The 26696-nt window shown below is 37.4% G+C and overlaps 1 protein-coding gene, 1 long non-coding RNA gene, 1 other non-coding gene and 2 gene segments (V, D, J or C); 2 read left to right on the top strand and 3 right to left on the bottom strand.

The window, feature by feature from the left end:
* The window catches only part of LOC127978963 (growth factor receptor-bound protein 10), a 50495-nt gene extending 38035 nt beyond the window's left edge, over positions 1-12460 (top strand). For 3 of the 4 annotated variants that reach the window (XM_052583996.1, XM_052583993.1, XM_052583994.1), the window contains 12 exons: positions 1995-2151; positions 3915-4030; positions 5513-5587; positions 5827-5964; positions 6787-6897; positions 7075-7173; positions 7531-7608; positions 7980-8096; positions 8192-8258; positions 8382-8469; positions 8547-8640; positions 9114-12460. In XM_052583996.1, coding sequence (XP_052439956.1) covers positions 1995-2151; positions 3915-4030; positions 5513-5587; positions 5827-5964; positions 6787-6897; positions 7075-7173; positions 7531-7608; positions 7980-8096; positions 8192-8258; positions 8382-8469; positions 8547-8640; positions 9114-9260 — 1287 coding nt within the window. In that variant the 3' untranslated portion in view covers positions 9261-12460. Of the gene's footprint in view, positions 1-449; positions 1236-1994; positions 2152-3914; positions 4031-5512; positions 5588-5826; positions 5965-6786; positions 6898-7074; positions 7174-7530; positions 7609-7979; positions 8097-8191; positions 8259-8381; positions 8470-8546; positions 8641-9113 lie in introns of those variants that run through there. The other variant, XM_052583997.1, reaches the window with a different exon arrangement.
* LOC127978964 (uncharacterized) lies at positions 4943-7162 on the bottom strand. The gene is made up of 3 exons (XR_008158679.1): positions 7017-7162; positions 5486-5580; positions 4943-5355 (listed from the first exon to the last, which is right to left on the bottom strand). It is a non-coding gene; the product is annotated as an uncharacterized LOC127978964 (long non-coding RNA).
* Positions 12461-12720: 260 nt separating the features above from the next.
* Positions 12721-12792, bottom strand: trnap-agg (transfer RNA proline (anticodon AGG)). The gene has a single exon. It is a non-coding gene; the product is annotated as a tRNA-Pro (tRNA).
* An 8640-nt stretch (positions 12793-21432) lies between these two features.
* Positions 21433-23233, bottom strand: LOC127978871 (Ig kappa-b4 chain C region-like). The segment is given in 3 exon segments: positions 21433-21876; positions 23042-23131; positions 23227-23233. Coding segments are annotated over 3 exon segments (417 nt in total).
* LOC127979157 (immunoglobulin kappa variable 1-6-like) lies at positions 23111-24800 on the top strand. The segment is given in 2 exon segments: positions 23111-23474; positions 23652-24800. Coding segments are annotated over 2 exon segments (351 nt in total).
* Positions 24801-26696: the final 1896 nt, after the last annotated feature.

The following is a 26696-nucleotide window of genomic DNA, read 5'->3' as shown; positions in this document are numbered from 1 at the left end:
CTCTTAGAGAGAAAATCACTAGTTTTACTGAGGAAGTGTTGTGGGAGGAGGGATTTCGCTGGGATTTGGCCTCTGTTGTGTGTGTTTAAGAAACACTCTCCAGTTGTGATATGCTGAGTTTTGAGAAAAAGAGAAGGAACGGTTTTCTTTGGCTGTGGAGTTCAAAGCTAAACTTCAGGGGGGAAATGGGAGTAAAGAAAAAAGAACGAGAACAAAATATCACTCTGTGTGTGTGTCGTGAGAGCTGGATGTGGGGCTGTGTCTCAAGGCTTTCTGAGAACCAGAGAGAATTTGAAACTTTGACAGAAGCCAAGTCGAAGTTTGATGTGGGGGAGAAAGAGGGAGCGAGGCTGTGGAAAGAGAGAGGGAGAGACAAAAGGAGAGATGATGGAAGGTAAGTTAAGAGAGGGAGGAAGAGATGGACGGGGATATATAGAGGAAGAATTGTTGTTATTAATGGTTTGTAATGCGAGTTTCTCTAAGCCTGATATATAATAATACAAATTTAATGAAATCCACAATAATTATTTACTAGTTGTTTTACTTTACAGTTTTCATGTAATTTATTATTGTTCCATTTGAAAATTTTAGTTTTTATTGTACTTTAAAAACTAAAATAAAGTAAAACCATTACATTACATTTTATTATTATTATTATTTGTCTTTAACTCATTGTAAAGCAGCTATAGGGTTTGTAGAAAACATTTCATGGTTAAATGACCGTTAAATACACTTATTACAGTCACATTTTCTAGGAGGTTTGCCATCACTGACATTAACTATATTTGAATTAAGATTCAGCAATAATTCTTTGTTGAGACTGTCCTTTCCCATGTATCACTTTTGTTCCATAGAATAATTAGTTATATTTGGAATGAAGGGAAAACCATTATATAGATTTTATTGACAAATGAAAGCCCTCTCTCCAGTCATCTTTCTCGCAACTTAATCCACTCGAGTATTGTAAGACACAAGCTGCTTGTCAGCTGAGTCGCTCTCCCTTCTGTTCTCTCTCCCTCTCTCGTTTCAGTCTCATCTCAACCCTTTGCCCAATCTCAACTCCTCTCATCCTCTCACTTTCTTTCCTCCTCCCCTTCTCTCCTCCCTCATTCTCTCTCTTTCTCTGTTTCTAACTCACTCTCTCACTCTCTCTCACCGTGTGAGTGAGCAGAGGTTGTCTCAGAGTGAAAATGCCATCGTGTTCGCCGGATTGTTGTTTGTATCAGGCAGTAGAGGTAAGTCTGACACTAACTTCTTTTTCCAAGAAAACCTTACACATCTTGCAGATGCCGGTCTAAAACATTTCAAATTGAGTCATGCGAATCATCTTCGTGCATAAATTGCTTCCTCTGTGCTTGTAGTTTTTCAAAAAGTGTCTATAATAATTAAAGCTGCAAATGTATGCTTTTGTGCATGAATGCGTATGTTTAGTTGCACTTGCACATGTAAATACATTTCTATAATTTCTTGTTTTGCGTGCACGGAAATTGGAAATATTTCTCCCTTTCCTCTTCTTTTCTCTTCTGGTCCGTTGGCTTCGGCATTCACGTGAATTCTGCCTCTTAATGGAGTATATCCTCTTGTGCGTGCGTGTTCAAGTCAGTCATGCTTATGAGCGCAGGGCACGATAAGAGTCAATGTGGATTGAGCTAAAGACCACATAAACAGAGATATGCATGGTTTGCAGTGACAAAAACTTGAAAAAAGAAGTGCAAATAAACTTTTTTTTCCCTCCATCAAGCATCAGCATAATTTGTACATAACTGAGAACTTTGTGTATGACGCCCATACATTTGTTTAAACGGTTCACTCTGGAGCATTACAATTTGAGGCTAAGTTGTCGAACACAAGCTGTGTAATTATCCCGGCTGAAGGATTGTGTGAAAGTCGGTCTGTAATTGTTTGACAAATTATACTTCTCGAGAACATCACCTTGAGGTCAGAGTAAGCAACGTATGCATCTGTAATTGACATTCTGTGTGTGTCTTCAATAGATCATCAAGGTTTTCAGCGAGGATGGCGTGGGAAGAGTTGTGGAAGTCCCGGCCGACATGACGGCCAGAGATGTGTGTCAGTTCCTGGTCTACAAGAACCACTGCCTGGATGACAACTGCTGGTCTCTAGTGGAGCATCATTCCCTGCTTGGTCTGGGTAAGCAAACATGCGTGTACATTAATTTGCTAAGTCCATATGACTTGTGCATGCGGCACACACTCAGTCTAAGAGCAAAGGCTGTTCTGTCCAGAGACATTAGGTTCCCAGTGCACTGCACTTTGTGTAACAGGAAATCACCTTTCAGCAAGCCCAGTCTTATATACACACACATATTTGTTCTCCTATTAACACTTCAGCTCTCAAAAATGACTTTATACATCACGTACGGCTCTACATTTTGTATGCACAGCTGCTCATAGAACGTATAACCTGAAGGGAAAGAAAAAAGTACACACAATGCAGATAGTTTAGGAAGGGGGCATAGAAAAAATACAAGGTTTGCGAAGAAAAAATACAAGGTTTGCGAAGAACTAGTGCTTAATCTCACAGGCAGTCAATGAGGACACGTGTGGCCGCCTATTTCTCAGGCAGATTACAGATTAACCCTTGTCTAAATCATACTAAACAGATTTAACTGCCTGACCTTTACAGATGCAGTCATTGCTCTCGTAGGATGTTAAAAATCCCTTTATTGAGCTTCTGAAATAATTTGGGCTGACACAATCAGGTCTTTATTTTAATTTGTCCACTGTAAAAGAAAGTCGTGACTTTTGCATAGAAGCTGATTGTGCGCATCACACGGTATGATGTCATAATACGACAGGGTGTGGTCTGTTTTGGTCAGCTGACATCTCTGTTGAGGCCAAGTATTATTTGGTGTAGTTGGATGTGTTCCCCTCATCGCTTGCGGAGATGTTAGGGTGTCAACATTACGGAAACCTTCTAGAAACGTTGCTTTTATGTAAGCCATTAGCAGAGAGACTCTGCTGACTTTGCTGCCATCAGCCCTCTGTGCAATCAGGCTAAATACATGACCTCATCCCTCTGCAATGCCTCTCACTTTCTCTTTCTTGCACAGAGTCATGCTCGCTCTCCTTCTCTTGTGCTCTTCTCGGTGGAGTGAATTAGAGGGTGAGGGATCAAATACACAATAGATACGTTAGATGGGGTTTGAGCCAGTGCTTTGTCTTTGATATATGAGTACTGCTATACTGCACAGACATTACAGTGTACAGATAGTTTGGCTCGTTTTCTCATTATTGGGCATCACATAGTGCTGGATATTGAAATATAACATATGACAATTTTCAACGTGTCTGATCCTGTTGTTTAACTGGTAGAGCATGCCTTCAGCAACACCAAGATCATAGGTTTAATTCCCAGGGAACATGCATAATTGAAAAAAAATTTATAGCTTTAATTCACTTGTCAGACAATTTGGATAAAAGCTTTTGCCAAATGCATGAATGTAAATTTTACATTTAAATGTACAACCGATTAGTGCATATTTCTGGTGTATTGGGATTATTATTAAGACGAGTATTAGAGCATGAAAATATAAACCTTATTTAAACACACACACCAATGCACAAACATATATACATATGCATGCATATATATAATGCAAGTAGTTAATTATAAGCATTTCCATATATTTATTACAATTTATTAAAGACTAACTTTAATTGTATTTTTTTACTACATGTTTTAATTACTATGGGTTAGTGGTTAGCAAAAAAAGATTCCCCTTGACAGTCTTTTTAATATACTCCAGCTTCAGAGGTCTCAACACATCCCATATGACTCTTATACAAAGTGTTTAGCAATCTTAAAGTGATTTTGTGAAAATCGATTAACGCAGTAATGGCCACTTTGCCAGTAACTAACCCCATTTTGATGTCATCTGTGTTTGAATACAGAAAGGTGCCTAGAAGATCATGAACTGGTTGTTCCTGTGCAGGCCTGCATGTCTCCAGAGAGCAAGTTTCTCTTCAGGAAGAACTATGCCAAGTACGAGTTCTTCAGAAACCCACTGGTGAGTTGTCACAGAGAGCAACCGTTCTCCTTCAGCCCACCCATGTGTTTCCTTGCTTCTCAAGATCACCACTTCAAGCTTAAATCCTTTAAAATGAAAGGCTATAAAGCTATAAATCCCTTAAATATGTAAATATCTAAAAAAAAAGGTGAAGTTCCCACATTCCTGTGTTCCATATGTGAGAAAAAGCTCCCATTCTAGCACAGCTTGTACGTGTTTCACCTCACTAAGCAAGAAACCTGCTTTTTTCTTATAAGCCAGTGCTCAACACCTTTTAACTGATGGCATTCTGGCAAGTACATTTGAACCGGTGTCGTATAAGCGTCTTACGGTGTGAACACTGTGAAACATTTTATCCCGCTCTCTAAGCCATGGACTTTTTGTACGCTGGAAAAAATGTTCATGCAAAAGCTTAATCTTATTTGAGCCTGTGCTTTAGTACGGTATGTACAGTCTGTGTCAGTGCTTGAGGCATCTTTGGGCCAGTTAGACCAAGTCTGTTTGACAGAGCACTTAACCTGCTTTTGGTAATCCGTGGCTTTGGCAAGTGCTTAGTGCAACTCATTAGCTTTAGATGAGTTTCAGCTTGTGTGTGTGTGTGTGCGCGCGGGCATTTCTTATTAATTACCATGTTTCTTTTGCTCAACTTGTATGAGTAACTGTACACATACATGCATACATACACACACACACACACACACACATATATATATATATATATATATATATATATATATATATATATATATATATATATATATATATATATATATATATATATATATATATATATATATATATATACATGTATATATATGTATATATGTATGTATGTGTATATATATATATATATATATATATATATATATATATATATATATATATAATATACACACAAACACACTACTGGTTAAATCACAGATCAGAATGATTTTTTAATGTTTTACAGGAGTTCCTTATCATCAAGGCTACATTTATTTGATCAAAAATACAGGAAAAAAATGTTGTGAAATATTATAATGTAAAATAACGCTTTTCTATTTTAATATACATTCAAACGTAATTTATTCCTGTGATGCAAAGCTGTATTTTCAGCATAATTACTCCAGTCTTCATTTTCACATAATCCTTCAGAAATCATTGTAATATACTGATTTATCATTTTATACATGTACATGATTATGTATATGAATATGTATGTAAAAGTTGCACGTTCAAACCTTGGTAAGAAATTCAGTTGGTTCCTTTCTTTTGTTCTCAGTCTAGTAACAATCATCTTATGTAACTGCGTACTAGGGAAGGCATCTGATCTTGGTCAGGTGATCCTAAAAATAGATGAATTATAAATGGCTTCTTTACTAATCATTCAAACCCTAGTTCATACACGCACTGGTTGTTCCATTACGTTTCTTGTGCACTGCTGGCATGTGTTCAGTGCAGACAGTCTTTTTTTACCTCTCATCTTTTATCTTCCTCTCACAGAACTTCTTTCCGGAGCAGATGGTAGCGTGGTGTCAGGAAACGAATGGCTCTATCCCACCGTCACAGCTCTTACAGGTGAGGAAGAGATGCAGATGGATCAGTGACACAGCAAAATCTGGATAAGACCACATTTTGAACCCGTGCTTCACTCTTTTTCAGCTGAAAGAGCATTTTAGTGCATTCAAACAGCTTTTGAAATTCATACTCATGTCTTGTGATACTAAAAAGGCCATGTTATTAAAGCATGAAAGGCATCCAGGTTTGAAGAACTCATTTTCCAGATGGTCCTCTGCCCCCCCCCACCTCCTTTGCAGAATTTCTTGAATTCCAGCAGCTGTCCAGAGATCCAGGGCTTCCTTTATATGAAAGACACGGGCCGCAAGTCCTGGAAAAAGCTCTATATGTTCTTGCGCCGTTCTGGATTGTACTGCTCTACTAAAGGAATGTCAAAGGCAAGCTTGTCTTTAATAGAATATTAATTAAAGTCTTAAGATCTGACATGTATTTGTGCGCATATCAGTGTTTTTACAGCTAAAGACAGCTGTTATGCATCTATTATTCCTAACTTTGCTTGCATATAAATACAGTGCAGTCCAAACGTTTAAGTACACATTGAAAGCCTGGGATACATTTTTTTTTTTTTTTTATCATTTCAAATTGTAATATTACAAAGAGCTTAATTTAAATTTTATCACTATTAATTATAGTAATTATTATTATATTATTGTTATTTACTCATTTAAGGCTTTTTCATACTGAGTGTAATATGAAAAAGTGAGACGAAACGCAAACGAACGGTGCTTTCACACGGAGCACAAACTGATTGCAGCTAGGTGGCGCCAACGAGCAGTACAGTTTTCTTTAGATATGCATCTCATATAAGGTCCGTTGCTCAGTTTACAGCAGTAAATTAAGATAAATAAAGTTTGGTTCTACACCAGAAACAAAGACTATATATAGCCCCACAGGGATCGATTTTTTTTTTTCAAATCAAAAGCATTATCATGGCAAACATTCGCTCCAAATTTTTGCATTCAGTGTGAAAAGGCTTTAATAGAAGTACCATAAACAAACAAACAAACACATTTATGTTAATTTGTCCCTTTTAACATTTTCTCAATTTGTAATGCGAATAATACAAATCCATCAAACTTGTTTAGAATAAATGGCAAATAAAGAATTTCAGGATAACTGTTCTCATTGTTTATAGCGGTCACTATGTAGGTCTGTCTTTGTGAGTTGTATTGTGATGAATTTATAATTGTGTTGTTTAGGAGCCAAGGCACCTGCAATTACTGTCGGACTTAGAGGACAGCAATATTTTCACTGTGACGACGGGCAGAAAGATGCACAACGCGCCCACAGACTACCAATTCTGTATTAAGGTGAGCAGAATGCAGGCTAGTAAATTAACAAAATCTTTGACATTGATAACAGAGGAGGCATGGCTGGCACAATTTCAAAATCATTGATTTTCCCCTTTAAATAACTACTCACGGCTCACCTGGTACAGAGCATGATAGTGCCTTGATTTGACAGTAGATATCTTGCTTGATTGACAGCCGAGTAAGGGCAGGACCGAACTGAAGGAGCTGAAGATGCTGTGTGCCGAGGACGAGCAGAGCCGAACGTGCTGGATGACTGCTTTCAGACTACTCAAGGTATAAAGAAAAAACAGAACAATTAGGAAATATTACCAAAAAAAAAAAAAGTGATGTATTCCTCTAATGGTAATGCTGAATCATTAGCAGCCATTAATCCTGTCTTCAGTGTCACACAATCCACAATCCAATAAGAATGCACCAGATTTTATTTTTTATCTTGTGTGTTCTGGAATCTCATTATAAAACTATATGAAAGGATTGTCATTTATGAACATTATAGATTTTCATAATTAATAACTAGAGATTTGTTTTGAACAAGCTGTCCCTCAGATACCCCCCCCCCCCCCCCACACACACACAAACACACACTTTTGTCCATTCTTGTTGTTAACCCAGATACTTTTTTCCCCCCAGTTTGGAATTCTCCTATATCAGAACTACAAGAGCCCACTCCAGAGAAAGACTGCCATATCAAACTTCACCACACCTGTGGTAAGAAGCACATTAATATGTTACTCAGTGCTGACTCTCTAGTGCACTTTATGGTATAAATGTGCTGTTTTCACGCTTCTGTGAGTTCACCTGGCATTACATGCACCCCATGTGCTCTTGACAAATGCTCTTACTGAGAATTCACTTCATCTGCTCACAACAGTAGCGTGCTTATGAAGCGTGCGGCTATAGGTTCCTTTACGCCTTGGGAACTTTCATGCAGGGAAAACGTATGACCATGGATTGCTGTAGGGATTCATTTAGAATCTATTTAATAAGGCTTTAGTGGTTTAATTAGAGAGGTTTAATGCTGATCATAGCAGGTTGTGTTATTTCTACACATAAATGATTTCTTATTGTTTTTACTATAGCGGAGTGTGTCTGAGAATTCACTGGTGGCCATGGATTTCTCAGGAAGGACGGGTCGTGTGATTGACAACCCTGTGGAGGCTCAGAGCGCTGCCATGGAGGAGGGAAACACTTGGAGAGTGAGTAGTTAGATGCATGTATATTCGAGCAATTAATTAGGGGTTTACATTTTTTTTTTTTTGCATTTATAACAATATTTAAAATCTCTGTACAGAAACGGAGTCAGAGAATGAATGTTTTGGGAAGCCCCAGTCCCCTACATCCCTCGCCGTTAAGCTCAGGTGAGCTTCGCAGCATTTACTTACAGTTTAGCACCTTCAACACCAGTTGATTTAAGTGCTACTTTAATTGAAATAACAATATTTCATGCCGTTAAATGTGAACTTTGCGTTTTTTGTCCTAAGTGATCCATAGGACACAGTTATGGTTCCATGGCCGCATTATGAGAGAGGAGTCCCACAGGATGATTATGCAGCAGGGCCAAGTTGATGGGTATGACACTTTCCACATTTATAGGCAATATTAATTACTGTGGGCAGTGAAATGAATCACAGTCTTATGTCTCGCAGGTTATTCCTGTTGAGAGACAGCCAGAGCAACCCGAAAGCATTTGTTCTCACGTTGTGCCATCATCAGAAGATTAAACACTTCCAGATTTTACCTGTGAGTTCCTAATAAACACTTTTGTATGTATTAATGCTTATACAAGAATAAAGAGCAGGGCAAACTTTGTGAATTTTTTTTTAATATTTAAATATTGTATATTATACATATTTATATTTTGTGCATGTTAGTGAATTTGCATTGTATAACATTTTAATATTATTTATATAAAATGCTGATTTTTTATTGTATATTATATTTATGTTTTGTGCATGTCAGTGGATTTGCATTGGATAATATTTTAATATTATATATAAATAAAATACTGATTTTTTTTTTTTATTAAACTATAGAAATATAAGTAGTAAATATAAAAATATATTTAAAAATTGTGAATGGAATTTCACTTTAGTTATTTACAGTTTACCCCAGTCACCTCAACATTATGCCACATTTATATTTGTAAGATTGTCTGCTTGACGGGAGAGTTTGTTTAAAAAAATCTCTTATTCTCACCTCTTTCCCTCTGGTAGTTTGAGGAGGACGGCCAGGTCTTTTTTAGCCTTGATGATGGCTCTACCAAGTTCACAGACCTGATCCATCTGGTAGAGTTCTACCAGCTCAACAGGGGCGTCCTGCCCTGCAAACTCAAACATCCCTGCACCATGGTGGCCTTATGACCCCTCCAGATCCTAACAAACAACACGCATAAATAAAAGTAACTGAGAAACTGGAGTTTAAAAAATAATAATAATATCCAGTGATTTTCACAATAAGCTGACGCAACCAACGGGCATGACCCACTGCTATGGGATTAGCATGGAAACGTTTGGGAATAATAATGGGAGAAGATCAACTTCCCGGACACCCTGTCCTTTGGATTTGACAAGGTTGCCTGAGTTTTTTTTTTTTTTTTTAAACAGTCTCTGTGGTGATATTCATGAACTTGATCATTCAGGACGTGACACTAGACAAACTAAATGGATCGGGACGGTCATTTCATGTGGTTTGTCTGCGAGGACTTGCTTTGCTAAAAGTTACTTGATGACGATTGATTTGTATTATGTTATTTCCTACCTGAACATTTTGCACTCTCAAGCTGAAAGCAGGTGATCCGCTTCATCCTGAGCTTATCGCAACAACTGTTACCCATTTGCCTTCCTCCTACATTTCATGTTTCATTTTTCTCCTCTTCTAAACTCTTCCTGGGGATTCCCTGTGTAATGATGGGATTAGTGCAGTGCTGATGATAGTAATGACCATGTGAGGTGACACATCCTCAGCTAAATAATGTAACCCGGTCTTTCTTACATCTCCATGTCAGGGAGGAGGGACTAGAAGCAAGGGGTAGCAGACTTGCACTTCAATAAATTATACTTGATTGCTGTGCTTTACCAGCATAAGAATTAGTTACGCTTAGAGTTCTAATCAAGCTTTGCCTTAAAGGAATGTTCTGGGTTAAATAGAAGTAAGACTCCATCGTTGAGCTTCATCTGTCGCACATTGTTGATTACAACAGAAAATGTGTTTTGAAAAACAAAAAATGTGTAGACAGTCACCTTCTTATAATGAAGCTCCATTTTTCTCATTGAACTTGCTTTATTAGTGGAATTCAATCACCATATTTGTTTCCAAACTGACAGACAAGTATTTCTGTCATAAATGACATTATGCCATAGAGTTGCACTGTAGTTTAAAGGGACAGTTTGCTCACAAATTAAATGTCATCATTTGTCAGAAATGGTCGTCCTGACCATAGTTCCAAATGTGTATGACTTCTGTTTTTCAGTGGGACACAAAATAAGATATTTGGAAGATTTTTAATTTTTTTTGTCCTGACAGTGAAAATCAGTGTGGTCCAAAACAGCATTTGGACGCTGCTGATTACTGAATGACTACAGAGTCATACAGATAACAATTTTTATTTTTGAGTAAACTGTCCCTTTAAATCTGAATGAACAGAACGTAGAAATCAGAGTTTATGGCTCAAGGGTTAATAATTAACCACAATCTTTTGAGAATTATCCATATCATTTGAATCCAAATCACTTGTTCTGTTTAGGAAGACAATGGTTTGTTTTAGTCCACTGAATTTGCATTTTTTTCCTTTCAGGAGGCACGTATTTCGCTCCCGGTGTTGAAATGCCATATTGATTGTGTGTAGTTTATATTCGGAACCATCAGAAACTTGACTTGGGCCTTAAAAGGCCACTAAAACTTGACCCAGGCCTCTTTGGTATGGTGTACCCCACCTTGAGCACAATTCAGGAGGGTTGTTATTTGTTTCTTACACTGACTCCAGGTCGTGTTTCTTTGCGAACGTACCTAGCTTTTAGTATAGCCCGAAGCTTAATAACTGCCTTTTCAAATCACTGTGCTGTTCTTGAGCCATGTTAAACCCCTAAAAGTGACAGGCCAGGCCCGGACTGAGCACCTGTGGGGACGCACGCGTACACGCTTAAGGAATATGGATGGCCAAAAACACATCAACAAGAGGTTAAATAAATTTGTTTTAACCTGTTTGTGTAAAAATGAACGTGTTTTTGACCCTTTTGGCCTTCAATAGAGAAGTTTGCGGAGTCACGTCTCACAGGCATGTCTGTAATCCTCCGGGGGCTGCATGACATAATGCGGTGAGGAGATTATCTCCCATGCCAGCTTTGTAAAAGGAGGTTAGCGGCAAAAGGCTGGTGTACGGTTACCTGCGGCGCTACTTCAGCAGTGTCCTGTCTGTCCCGTACGTCCGCCTTGTTACCCTTCCAACACTGGCCCAGCAAGACTAAGCTATGGTTTTATATGCTAACTCTGACAGCTGACTGTTATACTGCTGAGCTAGAACCACACGCGCCTAGGACGAGAGTGTGTACTATGCACACTGCGATTTTTTTTAAACACTTTATGATACCACACAAGCACCTGTTTTTATTTTCACTTACGATTAACGCTGATTTAACTTTCGTGAACGCTTTAAGAACGTCTTTTCATCTCAGATGTTAGCTACAACTCTGATCCGCCTTATCTTACGTTATCGCTTCCTTGCCGCTTCATACGTAAATCGATTTTGTAAATTATTACGAAAAGTACAAGCTTTACGCATTCAGTGTCAGGGGTTGCAGGGGTTTTCATCACAAGTTATATTTAGTAATTTAGTCACCGTTCCAGCCTGCATGAGTTAGACAAGAACGTCTGAAAACGAAGTATATTCAAACTGGAATACATAAGTGTGAACGCTGATTAGTTGCATCCAACTCTGGCTCAAAGTGTTTGGATGATGCTTCTTTTCATCAGACTTGTGCTGTTGTGTGGCTCACAATGCTGAAATGCCAAACATGCATGTGAAATCGACTTCCCCAACCTTGATTATGCCGTTTGGGTAAAAAAAAAATTCTTAACACAGATGACTGGAGATTATTTCACATGTGTGTTTAGCTAATATGCATCTTAGTCTATTAAAAACATGGTAACAGTCATGCTACTCTAAGTATGTGAAGCCAAAATGTTGGGTTAAATATGGACAAACCCAGCGATTGGGTTGTTTTTGACCCAGCGGTTGGGTAACTGCCCAGAAGGTAGGGCAGTTACCCAACCGCTGGGTCAAAAACAACCCAATCCCAATGTCCATATTTCCCCCAATGCTGGGTTGTATTTAACCCCTGTAAGGAGAGGTAGTAGATCTAACACTGTAATAAAACGCCATCTATGACTATATAAATGTGGTGCGCTCCAAAACAGAATGAAGATGTTGTGCATAAAGTGCAAATATGCATATTCCCTCTCGACTTGTACCAGTGTGAAATATTTTTAGCTTATATTGTGTTTTCATTTTTATGTCACAAATGTCTTTTTATAAAGAGTATATATTACAGTATTAAATTAAAAATGGCATCTGTTGTCTTTATTTCACTATTGATTTGATTTTCAGAATCTTTAGATTATGCAATGAGATTGTGTCTACAATGAGCCTTAAGATTACATCCAGTGGTTTTCTTATAATTGCAAATATGGTAATAATAATTTATATAATAGAAATATATACTTAAAAGACTGAAACCAATACTCATTTGTGGTGTAAAGTATTGTATGAATTATTGCAGTGATTCTCCTTATGTGGTTAGTAAAAGATCATACAGTGCAAAAGATGGGCTCGTCCGGGATTTGAACCCGGGACCTCTCGCACCCTAAGCGAGAATCATACCCCTAGACCAACGAGCCATAGAAATTTCAGGCAAAACCTAGAATTTTGTGCCACGTTGCATAGAATTCCCTATACAGTGTGTTTGAGATGCTTATTTTGGTGACGTCTACTGATTAACAGCGCCATCTGGTGGCGTAAACCTGTTGTTACAGAGGTGTCCATTAGAATACTGTCACTACGGTGTTGTAAAGGGCACCTATGTAACTCTAATTACACCTCTGAATATAATTAGAATAATACCAGCAAAGTAGCAACTAGTTTGACATTATAGTAGTGTTTGAAAGGCTGCAAATAATTAAACAGACTGACTGATGTCCATGTGTTCTGAAAACTGAATCACATCAAAATAGGACTATGAATATATTCTTGAAAAAAATATCTTCAGGTAGCTGGTCTACGTTAGTCATTTATATAGGACTTTAGACATAGGCAATGTTGCTTAATTAAAATATTATTTTCTTAACATAACCGAATAGTTAACGGGAACATCAACGTGGTTCAGGGATACCAGATGTGATTTAGAAAGAAATAAAGAAACACTTGATAAAACGTGGTTCAAGGAAAAACCAATAGGCTACGCTGTACCTGCTTTAAAATGTGATTTATGTTTTATGTTTATCAGACAGAGTAGTACCTTAATAAATGTTTTTATAACGTGTGCTGTTTTGTTCTGAAATGGGACAAGGTTTGATTTCTGCATGATTTCTGGTCTTGTTATAGACCTGTTACAGTATAACAATATTCTGCTTGATGTCAGCAGTGCAGACATGTGGGGTATTTGCTTTGGGGGCGAGAGATCATAGGTTCAAATCCCGGGCAAGCCCGACTCTTCATCGGCAAAAGTTAAGAGTAAAAGGTCAAAGTTAGGGGTGCTTAGGGGTGTGACGGTTCGTATATAACCGTGAGACCGACGGTTATAGTTGAACACCGTCATTAGAACTCTATAACCGCCAAAACCGTGTCATTAAAATATTTTTTACCAACATTTTTTATCAAAAATTATTTTCATTTTTTAGATAGGATCATAAGATGCGCAATATATTGGAAGACATGGTTTTTACCACTTAATGAAGTTTTGTAAATCGTCAGACATGATATTTACCACTTCATTAAATTTTGCTTTGTAGAAAACCTTTCTTAAAAAGGAATTTCGTTTTGTACAAATTTTATCTTAATTTTAATAAATGTTTCATCAACCAATTGCATGTATTTTAATAAATAAAAAGCAAGTAAAGCAGACAATGATAACCGTGACATGGAAGCACCAGCGCGCCGCGTTCACTTGCACTGCACTGTGAGAGCGCATCTCATCGTAGGCCTATGCCTCATACTTTAGCATTAAATATCTTTGCTGCATCCTTTCTAGAACAGACAATGGCTTTTTTTTGCGGCTCGTATCAGCAAAGCATTGCATCGCCATAGACCGCAAAACAAGCAGTGATGGCGGGCGGGTGCGGCTTTGAAATTTGCTCTATGATTTCCATGAAGCAAAAAACAAGGACAGAATCTCGAAATCCAGTCATGAAAATGAAACTTGCATTTTAATATGGACAGTCATGGAATTTGCCAAAGTTAGCATAAAATAATCAAATCAAATCTCCATATGGACAAGTATCTGTAAATGTTAAGCCGCAAAAGTTGTTTAAAATATAAATCCATGTTCTGCGCGTCTCTGTGTGAATTAATGAATGGCAGAGACGTGCAGGTTTGTTTACTACATAGACTGAAGCGCATGACGCTTGCATTAATTTCAGCATCTGAGCTTCAGAGTTCTCTCTCCTTCAAGCGATCTGAACTTTTCAGCTCATCTCAATGGACACACAGCGCACCTGTATTTGACACTCTGTAAACTCTTTGTGAAGGCACACGACTCACCGTCACTTTACTGATAGTGCTGTTTCTCACACATGCAAAGAGAGAGAGCGCGAGAGTCTTACCACGCTTAAACAACACCTTATATGTAAACTATTCTTTGTTGTCTTCTCCTGTCAAAATAATGGATTTAATTTAGAATTATTCATATTCATTTTCGAACAAGCAGAAGACATACCAGTTTCTCCGGTAGTGGGCGGAGCTAATGGGCAAATGGCAATGGCTTTTTTTTTGCGGCTCGCATCAGCAAAGCATTGCATTGCTGCTTTGAAATTTGATCAAAAAACGTTGGCGCGGATGATGAGTTTTGTGACAGATCTCCTTAATAAATGGAGGTCTGAAATCTCTGCCCCTTTACCGATCAGAGCGCGCGCTGACACGGAGTTAACCCCCCCCCCCCCCCCCCCCCGACGGTTATGTTATGAACCGTCACATTTGACTCACGTCATAACCGTCATCACCAATTCTGAAACCGGCACACCCCTAGGGGTGCTTATAAACCACTGAAGTTTCCTCTTGAGTGCTGCAGTAACTCTAAAAGCCACATGTACCTAAATATTTCTTTAAACCTGAACAGTGACCTCTGCCTACTGTAATTCTATCAAAATTTGGAGTGTGAAGACAAGAATTTAAATTTTTTAAACTGCATAATGACTCTACATTAACCCTGTTATCCCCAGTGTTACAGCAGAACAATAATATTAGTTCTAAACTAAAGCTCTACCTCCTTCACTAAAGGTCCCGTGGTAACTAGGATTTACACAAGCTCCAGTCTGGATCCAATGAATAGAGATGATACTGACCCTCAGAGGACCTCAGATGATGCCAACCCTGAATAAACAAATATTGCTACAAGTTTGACTGCATCATATAATAACTGCTGTTAATAATGTTCATCGTCTGGCTGACTACATCTTTTAATTTTTCTGAAAAATCCTGTCATATGCTAACAAACTGACAGTCTCCACTGACAGCTACTACTAAATATTGTAGAAACGTTATTTTTCTGTAAAGTTGCTTTGTAATGATTTGTATTGTAAAAAGCACTATACAAATAAACTTGGATTGAATTGAATTGAAGTTCTATTTATTAATAACTTGTATTTATCATTAACTGAGATCTCATCAGATGAGTTAATATGTTAAAAAATGTTCTTGGACAGTATGAGAGTCTCTTGTTCTCAGAAAGAGCATTTACATTGTGAAGATGCTTTGAACTGCAAGCTTCAGGGCTCAGGAGGTCTTTATATTTATATATGTGTGACTATTATTTTATGACTGACAGCTCTCCTGCATGACAACAGATCCTGAAAGTAAACATGACTTTAATAGCCTTCATTATTTGGATGCTCACAACCTGCATCTGGAGTAAGTATACAGAAATTTGTAGAATTTATCAAGTCCTTTCTTGTCATTGTTTATGATCAACTAAATGTCCAACTAAAAGTCCTTGTAGTGCAACAGTAAGAAATGTTGTGATAGATAGTCTGTACCAGAAAAACACGACCGGCTGGAGGCGTGATGTGTGGGCGGAGCTAAAGAATCACAAGCGCCAGTAGGCTTTTGCGTTGAGAGCGCTAGAAACTGTGACTTTACGTGAGGGAAAAAACAGACCAAAACAAACCATGGCTAACAGTCAGATTCAGCGTATATTTATGATCCAGAATCAGAATTTAATCAGCAACAACGTCTCTATGTGGTATGTACTGAAACTGTATATTGTAATGATTATGATTCTATAGAGCTCGGGCGTAGACGTCATGGAATGGTGCATTGTGGGTAACGGCGGCCATTTTAGAGGCATCGCAAAGCAGGTTTGTAATAAGATAATAGCCAGTCTCCAGAAAAAGTTATAGAACGTGACAAAAAAAGTTGCCTATACCTATACGGACAAACTTAATAATGAAGCCAAACAACGCTACTTAAAAAAAAAAAAGAGGTTGTAGGCGGAATCGATCCCTATGAACACATGAAAGTTTACCAAGCCTCCGTTTCCCTGATAATTTCTCCTACCGGGTCTGTGGAGTGAGCGCATACACCTCCGATCAATTTAAAAATGTCACTTTCACTTTTTAAAAAGTCACTGGAGGCTCACCTGCAGATCATAAATGGATCTGCAAATTAAACGTGGAGAAAACAATCTTTTTCACTAAGGAAATGTTAACATTAACCAAGCATCAGTGGTGACACACACACACACTTATCAGATTCTGCGAGCTATGAAGCTTGTCTATGCGGGTTTGTTACACTTCAGGAGTAATTACTCACCTATCATACTTGCAAAAATCCACTGTTTTCCTCCGGTAGTTCTGTAATCCGGTATAATATTGACGAACATTCACCTCAGACACAACCCACCATTCACCAAAACAAGACGCTTAACTTCCTATTTTGAAGTTCGTTCCAGTTTTTTTTTTTTTTTTTTAAACAAGTTGTTCAAATTTGTTAAATACAGTCAGCACAAAAATATCAAAAAGCAAATTAAGTTCAGGATTGGGTCAAAAGAAAATGTTTAAACAAAAAATACAGACACTAAACTGACTCCCTTACTGGCCAAAAACTAGAGAAAACGTAATGTGTTTGTGTCTGAGTTTGTGTGTGTGTGTATGTGAGAGAGAGAGAGAGACCATACACAACATGTCTCACCATAACTATGTATTATAATATTATCGAAGGTGATGGTTTCCCTCCGTACAGCGGCGACCCAAGCCATCTGACGCCTCTTGGTGATTTCAGACACCTTGTGTTTTTTTTCCAAGTACGAAAATGTTGAAAACTAATATGATTCACGAGGCGTTTGCCCTGTCGATCATGAAACCGATTACAGCAGTTCACAATACAGCAATACTGAACCATTTTCCAAAAAATAATCAAAATTAATGACCAAATGACCAACGTTACCTAATGCCTACTATACAGTACATCTACTTCTGTACCGCGATTCCCACAATGCATTGCGACGTGACGCAACGATCCCGACCTCTGGTGTGACGTCATTGCTACGGAAGGAACGATGTCTGTGAGTACACCTGTGGACAATGAACAATTTTGGGAGGCTTTTAAATACGGGGGCGGGGAAAGGTGAGGACGCGCTGATGCCTAATAATGAACTGTGAAAGAGACTGGGACGCTGTGTTTGTAAAGCCTGCTGGGTTCACAAAAGCAAGGGATCCGTTGCGTTCGTGGTTGGCTAGCACCACCGGCGTGAAGAAAACCGGGGTCCCACTTATTGGCCCGGAGGTAGACAGTGGGGGGTAAACTTAGATAGATAGGGAAGCGAGTGTAGGTGGACTTGGCAGGCTGTTTGAAAGAAACCTTCTCAGCATTTCCGCGGAGGGGAAGGTTGAGTCCTCACAGTGACGGCAGGGTGTCGTTGGACGTGGACAGGGAAGTCCGAAGTTATTTTATTATTACGGAGTTGTGTGGGTTATGGTTGTACTCAGTCATTTGTGATTACTGTCCTCCTGAAGTATGTTGATTGCCTGTGCTGGTTGTTTCACATAGAGCATGTGATTTTAGGTTTGGAGTTTCTAATTAAGTGTGCTGTGTATGAGATTTCACCTAATTTATTGTGTGCTGTGAATTTGGAGTGAGTACTTGGGTTCTCTTTTAAATGTGTGTCACGGTTTAATGAAATATGACCAGTGTGTGTAATCAGGATATTTAAGTGAGACAATGCCAAATGGCTGCTATTGTTAATAAAAAGTGTATTCTTTGATAATTCTTGGTCTCGAGTGTTTTGAGTGCTCCTCCCGGACCAGACCGGGGTGAAATTAAAGGTGGTGGCAGAATAGGTTTTAGTCTGCATTACCAGTGGCCCCTAGCGGTGGCAAAATTCATTACAATATATTTGCTTAGCGGTTTTGAAAAAATGACTAAATACCACTTTGTCATCTTTTTTTTTTCTTTTTTTTTTTTTCTAAGCTGTACATGTGGAAAGTGCAGTTTGATGACAACATCGCATGTTGTTTACTTGATGTGCTTAACGTTACACGCTGATAGCTAAGTTAACAACACAGAGATATTTGAAGCAGTTTTACTCACCGCATGCGGTTCCAACACACGATCGTGAGCCTTTTCGTTGGGACTGCATTATCCTTAGAAATAAACGATGTTCAACTCTGGCGTCAAACTGGGCCTTGTTTGTAAAACAAGCATCTTCGAAATGCAGGGAACAAACAAAAACACTTGCATAACTCCGTTGATGCTCTGTAAAAATAAACTCCATGCACTGGTCCCTTAATGCTGTTTCTCTTTTGGTAATCTGTGCAGGGTTGTCTTGCCCTGGCAACCAAAAACACACTCCTTTTGTGACATTTCGCGACGCTCTCGCTCTGATCAGTGAACGTCTGTTGTGCTCTCAGTGCTCTGCTATACGGGAGCGCGCGCTCTTCCGGCAGAAGTGTCTTAGGACCCATATAAGGAAATTCCGCTCCATCTAACGTCACACAGAGCCATACTCGAAAAAAACTTTCCGAAACTTGTGACAAACCGGAAGGAGTATTTTTGAACAGAAATACTCCTTCAAACGTACAACTTAATTTTTGAAACTTTGTCCATGTTTAGCATGGGAATCCAACTCTTTAATCCCCCCCCCCCCCCTTTAAATATGCTTATCAGTTTTATATGATTCAGTTTTCTGTGTGTCGGGTGAGATCGCAGCACTGCAGCATAGAGCTTCTCCAGATGATGATGTTAAAGATCATCATTCACCTCATGGACTTTACACACAAACATACACAGTGACTCTTAAAGGCTACTGAACTGTTTATATCATTTTTTTTTTTTCAGAAATCATCAGATTTCCACATGAACTACAGTCCAAATGCAATGCATCCAACCTCGATGAAGAAAATCTCACTGTGGACAAATCAACTTTTCATGATTAGTCCATGAACCCTTTTATTCTTGTTTTGTTTTTGTTTGGAGCAATCACAAAAGGTTTTTCTCTGGTTTATGAAAAATCTAAGTACCTAAAATAATAACATCAAAGTAAAATTAATTAAATACTGAAGCAATTGAAATTAATTAATAATAATAACTCAATTAACTCAGGCATCTCACCTCAGGCACTACAATTCCCACAAGGCCTTGTCGCTTCATCAAAGTAATTGCACACCTGTAAATTGCACTCAGGTGTCTTCGCTTTCATAGTCAATATCCTGCCTATTTAAACCGGTCTGTTTCTGTTTGTGTTATGGAGTCCTTACTTTCTGTCACCTGGTTTCCTTGCGGTCCTAGTATTTCAAGTTCCTGTTCCTGTTCCTGTTCCTGTATAAGTGCTCAATCACGTCTGATTTACTAATACTGGCTTCACTGGGTCTGCTTGCACAATGTTAAATCTGTTTTTTCTACACTGTCAAGGAATTTGGTATGTATCTTTGCAAAGCTTGTGCTTTTTCTTTTAAACATGCATTTAAAATAACACTTTTGATCTTTCTCAGTCTCTCATCTCCTGACACATAGGAAAGATGTATTGCTCAGTGGTTGCTCTTCCTGAGCTCAGGATGCTTAGATGAGATTCTCAAATCTCTTATTTTAGTATTAACAGTATTTCAAATATCTCAGATTTCTCCTAAAATCTTTATGAGAAATAACTGATACATGAGAAAGTTCTGAATGAAAGGAATCCAAAATGACAATGGGAGGGAAACATGGGAGATCTCTTTATTGTCTATCTGTAATCTCTTGCAAGCCTCCATTATAAGAGTGTTTTACCACTCAGAGGTTGCTGTTTTTGTTGTAATGGAGACCGGAAACAATTGGAAAAATATGAGTAGAACAGGAGCAGGAAAGTACCTCTAGATAGGATTCAAACCCATGCCGTCTCAGGTGCCGTCGTGCTTCACACTGATGTGCTGCCCACAAGTTCTAATAGAGGACACTGTGCTCAGGAAACTAAGGGGCAATTCTCTTATATCTCATTGAGATATCAGCTTTGGCTTAAGATGTCGTTAGTTTTATTTTAGGAGAAAAGTTAAACTTTCCTCCTAAAAATGAATATTGTAAATACTAAAACTCTAATTTAAATAGCATTACACATTTCAGAATATCAAGGATATTCAGAATATAATAATATTTTAAATATTACTAGTTTAAATTAATCTTCAATGTCCAGCGTTGTATACACACCACGTTTTCCAAACCAAATGTTTTTGTTGTTTTCATTGTTTAGTATTAAAATTTTGTCTTGTACAATGTGCATATATATTTGCATGTATGTAGATAGAAGTTATGTTTTCCTCTGTTAAATCTAACACCGTGTTCACACAGTGAAACAGCATCGAACAAAAACTTTGCAGTCTGACGGCACAGTGAACGTACTCTGCAATTATATACTAATTTAGATTAAATAAGAAATTAATTTCTCATTATGAACAACATATTTAATCAATCTACACTTTCTGTCTATGATTCTGTGATGAACTGCTAATTTTTTCTTTCATCCTGTTTAAGAGCATAAATCTTGACACCCATTTAAAGACTTTAGACTATTAGCCCAATTTTAATGCAATTAAGTAAAATAAGCTAAAAAAAAAAAAATCAGTAAAGCCATATTATTATCAATGTGATTTCTCTAATAATAGAGAAAAAACGAATATTAAATAAAATAAATAAAATATTTTATTAAATTAAAATATAATGGTTAAAATGTCATGTTAAAATAAATGTATCTTTTGCTGTAACTGATATTTCAATATAAACATATTCTCTAGCCTGTTCATCACATCACACCTAAATACATCACACAGTATTTCATATTTTAGTAATAATTCAGCACCATATTTACGACAAAATGCTTTTATTTGGCAGCAAGAAAATTTTTTCAACAAAACATTTATAGCATTGCAGCTGTAGAATTAAAAAGGATAAGAAAATATGAGCAATATATCAGCATGTGTGTGTAATTTATTCATTACACTGCTGTGTGTCGAAGCTCTTGGTGACTGCACTGTGGGACGGGTGCGTGGCGTCACAGCTGACGGTTGTTGCACTGCTCCACTCACTCTCAGTGAGGCTCAGGCTGCTGCTCCAGCTGTACAGTCCATCCTTCTGCAGCTGACTGGGACTCAGATTGACACCAGAGCTCCTGCTGCTGCCGTCCACCTTCCAGCTCAGCTTCCAGTCAGAGGGGAATCCCTTACTGGCCACACACAGCACTGTAGCCTTCCCCTGCTGCAGCTCGTCTCTGGAGGGAGGCAGCACCGTCAGAGCGGGACGAGACGCAGCTAAAGAGAGACACAGATGGAAACTGTGAGGTTTCACTCTTCTGAAAAACAGCTCTATCAGTCTTTCTGACTGTCTTTCACTTCCCTTTAAGAGATTCACAGTTAATCAAGCACATCTCAAATGCAACGCTCCATAAAAGACACATTTTACCAGCAATCACACATACCTTATTAATTATTAATTATAGATAATGTTATATTATATGGTTTTTGTCAACATAATCCATATTATTAAATTATTTGTTAAAAACGTGTTACTTACAGATATAACTACTTGTAGATTGTAAACCACACCAGAAGAAAACACATCTCTATCTCATGTGACACTCAAAAAAGTCATTAAAAAACTTAATCACTACTGTGAAATAATGCTGCAATTAGATATATCAATGTCTTTGAGTTGTGTTAATGTCTGTGAAATAACTTAAATATCCAACTAAACTTATCATTTTAAGTAAAGCAAGCACATTATTATTTATTGTAATGTTGAATTCAAAGTTGTGAAGCAGATCTGAAGTTCAACAGCCTGTTAAAACACATTAGTATCAGTATTCATATTCATATATTCAGTGTTCATAAAAATCAAGGTTTATAACTATAAGTCTATACTAGACTTAAATGTATATATTGGATTTATATCTACCTTTCAGGTTTATATTCTGAGCAATATATTTTGAGTGTTATAAGTATTTCTCTAAAATTGAGGTGTTTTATTTTATACATAATAATAATAAAACATAATAATATAAATAATTTTATAATTTTTCTACTCATGACAAATGTAATAATTAAAGAAATTCATATTCAGTTCATAATTACACAGCCCAACAATACAGATTTTTATTTGTTAAATGACCCATTTTACAGTACTTATAACTTTCATCTGAAACAGTAGTTAGACATATTTCTATTTCACATAAAGTTCATAAACATAGTCTATAAAATGCATATTTATTTATTTACCGCTCAAACAGATAAAAAGGTAAACCAAATAATTTTAAATCATTTAGAAGAGATGCTGTCACACAAGGCAAAACATAGTCTGAGGATTGCCTCTTTTTTATTTTATTTACTCTTCTTCTAATGGTCGGTTCTTCTTATTATTAATAACTAATTAATTAATAGAAATAGAAATAGAAATAGAAATCGAAAGAGATTTACTTACTTCCAACTGAGAGTCGGGTGCCTCCACCGAACGTGCGCCACAGTGATACAAACTCAATCAGCAGCTGAACAAAAACCTCCTGCACTAAAACTGACACTGACACCAACACTCACTATAACACTGTGAGACTTATCTTAGTATATCATAGTATTATCTTATGTATATTAGTTTAGTTTTGCTTAGACATGACATCATTTGAAATTAATTATTTATATTTTATTAATGTCAGTTAATTAAATGCTGCAAAATATATGATGATGGTAAATTCCAGGATGCGTCTGAATGTGTTTTTGAAAGTGTTTTGCATATTAACTGAACGCTGCGCATAAAACTCCACTGATGATTATTAGTGTGTGACACTGACACACACACACAGAAGAAACTATGATTTCTCTTATTCTAACTCTGGGCACATTCTGTCTGCTTGCTCAAGGTTCAGGAATATATTTTTGACATAACAGAATTAATTGCTTTGAATTTATTTTCTATAATTTTAATTTGTGCTTTGCTTTTTAGCTTTATTATATTAAGATGGTTTTATAGAAGATGAAAACTGGTCTTCGTTTGTATTTTGCAGTATTGTAATATTTGTTTTTGCACTCTCTCTCAGTGTCTCATGAAGAGGTTCAGTCTCCTGAGTCTCTGTCTGTTAAAGCAGGAGAATCTGTCTCTATCAGCTGCACTGGGACCAGCGGAGTTGATGATGACATGAGCTGGTATCTGCAGAAAACTGGAGAAGCTCCTAAACTCCTGATCTACACAGCCAGTCGACGTCAGTCTGGAGTCTCAGATCGATTCAGTGGAACTTATTCTGGATATGTATTTACACTGAACATACGTGGAGTCCAGTCTGAGGATGCAGGAGATTATTACTGTATGGGGGCTTATAGGGGTGGAGTGTTCACACGGTGAAACAGCATCGTACAAAAACCTCCCTCAGTCTGACACATTGAAAATATGTGAATGCTGAGTTCACAATATCAATATGATAAATACTCTTACTCCCTAGTTAGTTCAGTATGAATTAAGTTTTAATAAACATACTGGATTGTTTGTAACCAAACATTTATCCTTTTAATTGTTTTAATCCTGAAGACAATAACACAAAACTATACATTTCAAACTATGTGCCATAATTTTTACCATTTTAAACAACAGTCGGTAAGATTTTAATTATTCAGTCTGTTCATGAAATCATAATTGTCATTATTTCAGCTGAAAAGAATATAAATGAAGAAAAGCTAGCCTTATGTCACTTATCTCCAATCATCTTTGTCTCAATTGTCAAGATTCAAAAGCAGATTCAGAGGCTGGAATAACTGTTTAAATGCAGCACGAGCATCAGTGGAGTCCAGCCTGAAGATTCAGGAGTTTATAACTGTCAGAGTCAATATAAGGAAGTCTCTGGGACCAAGGACTGTGTTAAATCATCATATAAAGATCTCACTGGATGAAACAGCAGCACTGCAGCTTTGAGCTTCTGCAGATGTTGATGCTGTCAGTCATTATTCACTGACACAGATATAGCTGATGCTGATGTTTAATTCCATCCATGTCACTGATTAAAGCATCTAAACCAATGAAAGGAAAATACAATAAATTAAATACTATGGTAAAAGAGAGAAATAACATTAAATAAGGACAAAATAACAATACACAATTAATGATTTCAAAGAGCTTTTATTTAAAATAACATGCTTTTATAAAAAAATTATCTTACTGAACTTGTTAAAGCAGGCTTAAAGAAAGATTAACATAAAAAGTGAATTAGTACACAGTCGTGTTTGTCCATTAGTAAAACTGTGTATGTGTGGTTGTTTAAGTATGAATGAGTGATTATGCATGCCTATAATCTATGTCAGAGTATGTTTTTAACTGGCCCTCATTACACTGCTGTGTGTCGAAGCTCTTGGTGACTGCACTGTGGGACGGGTGCGTGGCGTCACAGCTGACGGTTGTTGCACTGCTCCACTCACTCTCAGTGAGGCTCAGGCTGCTGCTCCAGCTGTACAGTCCATCCTTCTGCAGCTGACTGGGACTCAGATTGACACCAGAGCTCCTGCTGCTGCCGTCCACCTTCCAGCTCAGTTTCCAGTCAGAGGGGAATCCCTTACTGGCCACACACAGCACTGTAGCCTTCCCCTGCTGCAGCTCGTCTCTGGAGGGAGGCAGCACCGTCAAAGAGCGGGACCAGTGGTGGACGAAGTACACAAATCAAGTACTTGAGTAAAAGTACAGATACAGTAAAATATTACTCCAGTAAAAGTACTCCTTTTTCAATTTTACTCAAGTGAAAGTACAAAAGTACTCAATTTTTTATGTACTTAAGCAAAAAAGTACTGAAAGATAGATGTTTGAAATTTTATATAGGCTACTTAATTTAATTTTATATCAGCACATATTGTTTTAAAATAATCCTACTGCTCAAAATACCTAGGATTTTTTCCAAAATAACCACTATATGGAGTCAAGATATATTTTTGTTGTTGATATGGACTACGTTGACGAGAGTAATGTTCACTGTGAAGCTTACACTGTGATGTACCTGAGAAAACAGAGTTGACCATCTGATTTTCACCAGTAAGAAAAAAGTATTTTAAAGTTTGTTGTTTTACAGAACATCACAGTTATATATGACATGATAAAAAGGCCTGAAGTTAGGAAGAATATTTTAAGGAAAATATAATTGTATTTTCATAATGATTTTTTCCTTCTCAAATCTCGTCTGTGGTGTAAACACCCCTGGCCAAACGGGGTGCTCTTCCCCTCTTTGATAATTATTACTCCAGTACCATGTTCTGAACATCACATCCTTACTTTTGTCCCCAGATGTAACCTTATATATATAGGTGGTTGAATAAAAATATTTGGACTTTATTTATAAAAAAATAATGTCTGCACTCGAGCATTTCAGTGGGCTTAAAAAGATCACTCTTTTCAACGGATTTAGTTCCCAAACAACTGACAATTTTGACCTAAATATGATTTTCAGTTACAATAATTAATCCAAAATTTCGACATTAATAATTAACTTTTAGCAACATCCAGACGCACGCGCGCTCACAAGATCTACCGGTTCTTACTGACTCGCAAACGGTTCATTTGAATCAGTGAGTGGTCGACTCCAGAACAGCTGCAATCGGATCATTCTAATTCGTAAACGAATCGTTTGGTGCGATTCGCGATCCGATTTAAAAGTTTATTTTGAAAAGACTCAGTTCGTTCATGATGAATCAGACACCGCTTCTGCGTGTCGGAGCACGTGATATATTATAGGGAGTAGCCTAATAACGATATGTTTTATGAAATGTAGTGAAGTTAAAAGTACGATCTTATGCTTTGGAAAATAGTGAAGTAAAAGTAAAAGTTACTCAAAATAAAACTACTCCAGTAAAGTACAGATACTTGAAAAATGTACTTAAGTAGGCTACAGTAACGAAGTAAAGCTACTCCGTTACTGTCCACCACTTGAGCGGGACGAGACGCAGCTAAAGAGAGACACAGATGGAAACTGTGAGGTTTCACTCTTCTGAAAAACAGCTCTATCAGTCTTTCTGACTGTCTTTCACTTCCCTTTAAGAGATTCATAGTTAATCAAGCAGATCTCAAGTGCAACGCTCCATAAAACACACATTTTATCAGCAATCACACATAC

The sequence above is a fragment of the Carassius gibelio genome, chromosome B19 (genome assembly GCF_023724105.1).
Source record: "Carassius gibelio isolate Cgi1373 ecotype wild population from Czech Republic chromosome B19, carGib1.2-hapl.c, whole genome shotgun sequence".
In the NCBI taxonomy this organism is placed as follows: Eukaryota; Metazoa; Chordata; class Actinopteri; order Cypriniformes; family Cyprinidae; genus Carassius; species Carassius gibelio.
The sequence above is the reverse complement of the archived record's forward strand: the minus strand, read 5'-3'. Positions and strand labels throughout refer to the sequence as shown.